The following is a 7064-nucleotide window of genomic DNA, read 5'->3' as shown; positions in this document are numbered from 1 at the left end:
AAATAATTTATATAAATATAATTACATTATATAAAAATAATATAAACAATATTAAAATAAATTTTCGTCGAATTTCGACGGGTTACACGTATACCCCAAAAAATTCCTTTAGGCTTGTGTTTATTATACAATCTAAATTTATTATATACTATAAAATAACTCTACAATGAATTTATTGTGAAAAATTAAAAATTCATAAAAACTAATTTTTTACCCCCCTAAACCACGTATTCATTCAACAAATTTAAAATTACCACCTAAAAACATAAGAATTATAAACATTAAAATTTTCTTTTCCAACTCTGCCAATGTTTTGCTTCACGCAAAGTTATAACTTACGAGTCGTTTCTATAAACAGAAACCATTACAAAATATTGCTACATTCAAATTCATGATATAAGAATCAAACAATTTTGCATTTCTTGAAAAGGAAAGAAAAAAACAGAAATCCATCTTTACCTTAAAAACATGTGATTGCATGATGATGATGAAAAATATGAAGCAGTTGGTCTCATTCAAGATGATCATGAGGCCTGATGGACATAAAAAAGGCGGCATACTGTCGGAGAAGGCGATCACTATCATCAGCGGTGGAGCGAAAGCTGAGTGCTCGCTGCGTTCTGTAGATGTAACGGCGCCAAGCGAGCTGGATGTTAACAGCCGCCCAAGTCCTCCAGTTGGAGGAGTAGTATCTGGAGGTGCGTGTGAGCCTCTCGTTGGCGAATTTGTAGCGGAAGTGATCGGTTATATACCTCAGATGCTTGGCATCGAGAGCGAATGCCTCGGTTGATTCGATGCAAGTGAAGGTTGCGGAGGAAGCCGGGAGTCTGTCCTTGAAAGGGCGGCGGAGGCACCACGACATGAGCTCGTCCCCAAAGAAGCCACCAGGCTCCAGCATGCATGTCGCCACCACTCCTCGGCTGAGGTTTTGGCTACTCTTCACGCGGCCGCGCACGATGAACACCATCCGTGCCACCGGGTCTCCTTCTCTTATGATCTGTGATTATAAGGAAGCTTAGAAGTACGACTGTAAATGAACAAAACTACTCACAAGCTATTTGAGATTCGACTCAAAAAAAGTTCGTATCAGATCTTGATTCGATAGTAAACGAGTAGAGCTCGATAATTTAATCGAGCCGAGCTCGAGCCTGATAGCACTCAGCTCGTTAAGCTCGCGAACATATTCAGATTCGATTGTTCGCAAACATATTTGCGAGCCTGTTCACGAACTTTTAATCAAGCCTTCAATCTTGTAAGTACATGAGCCTTAAACGAGACGAGTTCAAGCTTGAGCTCGAGTAACATATTAATTAAGAAGTTTTTTTTCTAAAATTTTAAGGAATTCTAGTACGGTACGACATTTAACGAGCCGAGCTCGAGCTTGAGCTCGATAATTGGGTGATGAGCCAAGTTCAAACCAATAAGATAAAAGCTTGAATCGAGCTCGAACACTCGAATATTTAAACAAACCAAGCTTGAGCCTACTAGAATTTGACTCGGCTCGTTACAACCTTACTTAAATGACCAATATTGTTACATACCACTCATTTTCAAATACATCCAATGAAGCAAACAAAATCTTGATATCATAAATGGTTGATTTGCCATTTAGTATGTACAATATACCTATATCTCACACATTAAGAATCTTGTTTGCTTCAAAACACATTGCCATTATAGATTTGGAGCTTCTGTGTACCACTTACTAAATGGATATGTAACTCAAAATAGGGAAAGGCTAAAATAAGAGCATTTCTAAAGATATAAAATAAGAATCATTTTCAGCCCTTAGATTATCAAGATCTACGGTTGATTCGTAATCCTGTTGGATGAATTTATGGTCCTGAGTTCGAATCCCAAAGGTAGCAAAAAATTATTTTTCACAATTCATATCTTTATACAGCGAATTCATACGTGTTCTACATAAAATTCATATATTAAAAATTGCTCTTATTTCTTATTTTAAGATGTGCTCACGGTAGCCCACCCCCTCAAAATATAACTATACTATATACTAATTTATAACTAAACAAACAAGACTGCCAAGATTTCATGTGGGAAGTAATACAAGAGATAAATATAGTAATTTCAATATATATAACTATTAGAGGGGTGTTTGGTTTGGTGGATGAGATATATACGATTGATAGGATTGGAAGAGTGATTAAATAATCCACCCGAGATTTTGAGGTGATAAATAATCACTCAATTGGATTATTAGATGCAGGCTGAATTATCAATCACAAGTCCAGTCATGCAAATCAAACACTTGATTAATGTGGATTATTTTATCAATCATGTCTTATTATTCAAACCAAACCTCTCTTATACACATTGATTAATGTGGATTATAATATACGGTGATACATCTTAATACATACTAATATAAAAAGTGCTAACCTATTATATCCATATTACATATTTTATTTTAAGGACAATTTTGTAAATTATAAATATATTATATATATCTTTATAAAAATATATTAATTCTTTTGATATTACACTAAATCTGTTTGATATATATCTAGATCTCATGCTATTATTATCTTAATATTTCATTCTTGAAATCAAATCTATTTATCATTATTCAATAAGAAGCGTGAATTCATTAACTATAACTAAACTAATCTTTCATCGCTACATTAAAAATATATATTTGTGATTTCTCTTCACTTTTCTACTAAAAGAAGAATTAAATCCCAAAAATACGATAATAATATATTAATTCATTAAAAATCTATCTTCGATTTTATATTAACTATAAAAAATAATTTTTTTTTATTTTAATTAATTACAATATTGTGAAATTTATTATAATTATTGAACACTAAAAATTTATTTATGCGATGTTCATGATTGTCTGCAATGCATACACTCTCTGTTGGAAAAAAATAATGCATTTTAATTAGATCAACGATCAATAACACATACAACGTATGTTCTTTGTACTAGTTTATCAAATATATATATGGTGTCCCATAGTGCTTGGCATGTGGATTCATATTCTTTCATTATGGGTTCATATTCTTTAATTAGCTATAAAAATAGCGAGCTAATATAAATGGAAATGCCATACCTTTTCATCTTTGGAGAATACGAGAGGCTGAACACGGTCGCATATGTTGTCGAGGATCAAATCATCCAAGCTGTGGAATATGGGTACCTAATCAATCATCAAATATGTAAACTCCAACTCCATTGCTTCAAGAAATGTAAGTATTTAAAGAAAAGAATGATATATTTAGTAGCCCTACCTTTTTAATAAGATCAAGGCAGAGAAAGCGTTTGATGTCCCGCCTAAGCCCTTCGGGCAAGTCTTGAATCAGTTCCATCTCATCATCACACCCAAGTGTTGCCCATTTCTGATGCTCGTAGCGCCGCACTCTTTGCCTCAGCTCCGATGGCAGCTGCCTCCGCTTCATCCACCACTCCGTGTCCCGGGTCCTCAGCTGCATTTTCCGTTTCTTCGCCATCACCGCGTGCAAAAATACCTACCAATTTTCACAAGTATATTTGAAGCTTGAAGGCCAATTAAGGATAAAATATAGGAAAAGAGGTGGCCCATGCACTAAAACGGAAAGTGTCCCATTTTTCGTGGAATTAAGTTACCTGAATGTTACCAATCAACAAAGTGAATAGCATGAGGCCACTGAGCACAGTGCATATACTGAACATTACTTCCAGCCAATGGCTCGTGGGCTCCAAGTCATTGCCAAAAGTGCTGCAAACCATATAAAATTCAGTACCAAATATTCCTAGAGAATTAAATTAAAGCAAGAGAAGAGCTATTTCATCACCTCAGAGTCATCAATCCCCAAAAAATAGGATACAGAATCTTCACGGCGATGGAGTTGCTCGAGACAACGGGGAGAGCCCACTTGTATATCCCGTACTGGAACGGCCCATTCACATCCAAACACATCGGCTTTCTCACAGTGGAGTTACCGCCGCCACAGGGGATATCCATAGCCCCTGATTTCAGCATCTGATAGCAGACCTCCTCCGAGCAGGACAACGACAGGTTACACGTTCCACTCAAAGTGCACCGTTGCTTGAGGCACGAGGCCACACGCTGTATGGCCAGAACATACCAGCATCCACCGGCAACCTGAAACCATAAACACGTATATATCAAGACTTTGCACAATTTTAATTTTGAGGGAGTTTGATTTGGATATATGTGTACTTACATGTGAAGCAATGAAGTATGCAATGAGATTAAGGCCAAAACCCCACCAAATTGTACCAAATATATAGCCTGTCACCTTTTGCATTCTTCTCATCAAACATATGCAGTGATAAACCTTAGGCAGGAACTGGAACAAGAAGATGAGTAGGAGAATGGTCATTATCAGCTTTATCTGCTCGTCTCTTATCAATCGTGGCACCAGTAGCCAAAATGCCGCCTAAAACCAGAGCAACACCAACGCTTTTTAATTTCCCCAATTTATCACATCAAAACACAATCCCATATATTGCAAACTAGTGTTGCATTCGTGTTCATTTATGAACTCAAAACTTTATGTTAGTGTGATCTTAGAAATGAGATGTCCTTTTTATGAACGAACAATTAAATTTAGTGAAATTACAATTTGAAACGAAGATTATTCGAAATAAGCGATTTCAAGAGAGAAAAAATGTGCACTGTAAGAAGGCAATGGAAATCACCCATTGGTGATCCGCTCGTACCTGCCAAGTGGCTCAATTATAGTCAGTCCCACAATTATTAGACTATACAATTATTGAAATATTATTATTTTTTGCCCTTTATCCCCAATAAAAAATCTTATTCTACAAGAGAGAGATCTACAACTCGCGGCGAGCGACAAAACTAATTAACCCTTTTTTAATTGACGACAATCATTAGTAAAATGTTAAACAAATACTAATACTGGGAAAGGAACAAAACAAAATATCTCACACGATCAAATAAAAAGTTATGCCCAACACTAAAGTTTAATCCCAAAAAGAAGCTCCACCACTATCAATATAAACCACTCAAGCTCATAATTTTATTTTATTTTTAATAAATTACAAAATAAATAAAGAAATTTAACCACCTTATCACGGTGGACTCGATCCCATGGCTCAAGCTCATAATTCTTAGATATTATGAGTGCGTTTCAAAAATTTAACTTAAAAGGTTCGACTAAACTCGAACCATGCCCACTACAATTAATTTAATTAGTGTAATCATATTTCATTTCCGATTTAGAGCAATTGGCAATTGTGTAAAAATTAGAAAAAATGATGTGGAAAATTAGAAGCGGTGGAGTGAAATGAATATAATAATAATAATGTTGGTAAAAGTAATAAGACCTGAGGCACGGGTAGAATGACAAAGACATCAAACCAGAAGCCCTTGAGGGAGCGGAGGTAGTGCGCGGCGATGACACGTGCATCCCACACGAGCTTCCCGCAGCCAACGACGAGCGACTCCCTGGACACGTAGGCAAGGCGGAACTGCAGCCAGAGGTGGCCCAGGTGCACCGCGTCCACGCACGTGCGGAGCACCGCCACCGCCGCCGCCAGCCCCCCGTCCATGTACAGGCACGGCGACCCCCCCCGCCCGATCGACAGCGCGTAGAAGAAGAGCGGGTCCACCGCCAGCGCCATCCCCCGCGCCAGCAGGAACGCCCGGTTCCACCTCTGCACGCGCTTCGTCCGCGGGTCCAGCACGCCGCCCTGCCCCCGCCCGCTCTTCTCCCTCTTCGGCCGGTTCTTTATCGGCAGCAGCGATGACCCCGCCGACGCCTCCCACTCCGGCTGCCCGGCCCTCTCGCAGCTCGTCGAGTGGAACACCGGGACCCCCACCTGCGTGCATTCGTAGCACTCGCCGGAGCTCGAGAACTGATATTCATCGCCCTCGTCGCCGTTGTCGGGCTGCACGGATTTCCGCCGGAATATTCCAAGCCACCTGCGCTTCACGCAAGATACTAGTCTTGAAAACCACATCCAAAATCAGCAACCAATATATATATATATATATGTTTAATTAACAACTAAACCTCAATCAAAACAAATTAATTAGCAGTAAAAGGAATGGAAGTGATGAAGAACCTTGAGATGGAGAAAGGGTTGGTAGGCATCTTGGTGGGAAGGAAACCATTTAAACTCTTGTGAGAGGAAAGTGGAGATGGGACGTAGTGAATAAAAAGGGAGTGATAAGTTGATGAATGGATATGAATCGTCAAGCCATGTTGTGTTATTACATGGTAGCTAGTGATGCTGACAATTGGTAGGAGGGTTTGTGGAGAAGAGGCGAGGTGTAGGACATGCATGTTTTTTTTTTTTCATCTCGGATTTTTGTGGGGGAGGAGACCTACTTGGTTGCAAATGAAATCCTCTTTCCCACTATTTTGATTCTTAATTTAGTTATTTTATAATTATTTTTTATAAAAATAAAAAATATTATTATATTATGAACTCTAATTAATATTTATAATTAAGAATTGAAATTTTAAAAAACTATATACCCTAGTTTTGAATTAATGAACCCAAATAATCAATTATTAATTCAAATAAATATAAAAAAATAATTATAAACACTAATTGGATAAGTGAACCCTTGTTAATTATCCTTTTATAATATTAAAGCATAATAAATTAAAGTTGAAGAAAATATAATTAAAAATTATATAAATTAAGAATGGTACACAATAGTACACACAAAATAGTGGAACAGTGCTTAGCTGGGCCTCTCCGGTTTCTATGCTTTCCATCAACTAAGGTAAATATTCAAAATTTATTGCGATTTTTAGGGATAATAGGTATGACCTAATTACACACTAACAATTGTGCGTCTGTAAAAATCAACCCGCTATCAAGATATGGAGTTCAGTTCCAAATAGTTCAAAATCGTTCGGTAAAGTTTCATAAATAAATTAATTAAATTTGAGCTTAGTAATATTTGATTTATTTGTTTGTGAATAAACTAATGAAGTTATTTAACTTAATCAATTAGATAAAGAGTTTCAACTCAACAAAAGTAAGGAAATAACTTAAAGCGATAAACAACATAACGATTTTTACGTGGTTTGAAAAACAAGTTTCTACGTCCATGG

The 7064-nt window shown here is 37.1% G+C and overlaps 1 protein-coding gene across 4 annotated transcripts; it reads right to left on the bottom strand.

Annotated features, from left to right (window-relative positions):
* Positions 1-272: 272 nt before the first annotated feature.
* Positions 273-6354, bottom strand: LOC130988733 (cyclic nucleotide-gated ion channel 2-like). 4 transcript variants are annotated; one of them, XM_057912671.1, is made up of 8 exons: positions 6061-6354; positions 5320-5917; positions 4191-4406; positions 3798-4108; positions 3610-3721; positions 3255-3491; positions 3077-3163; positions 273-997 (listed from the first exon to the last, which is right to left on the bottom strand). In XM_057912671.1, exons 1-8 carry the CDS (start codon positions 6279-6281, stop codon positions 512-514), a joined length of 2268 nt encoding a protein of 755 aa, XP_057768654.1. In that variant the 5' UTR covers positions 6282-6354; the 3' UTR covers positions 273-511. The 4 variants fall into 4 exon arrangements, with proteins under 4 accessions (XP_057768654.1, XP_057768656.1, XP_057768657.1 ...); XM_057912673.1 differs by having other exon boundaries at positions 5320-5941; positions 6061-6353; XM_057912674.1 differs by having other exon boundaries at positions 4191-4316; positions 6061-6350.
* Between the last annotated feature and the right edge of the window lie 710 nt (positions 6355-7064).

Source organism: Salvia miltiorrhiza, chromosome 6 (assembly GCF_028751815.1).
Source record: "Salvia miltiorrhiza cultivar Shanhuang (shh) chromosome 6, IMPLAD_Smil_shh, whole genome shotgun sequence".
NCBI lineage: Eukaryota > Viridiplantae > Streptophyta > Magnoliopsida > Lamiales > Lamiaceae > Salvia > Salvia miltiorrhiza.
This window is presented reverse-complemented; position numbering and strand designations above follow the sequence as displayed.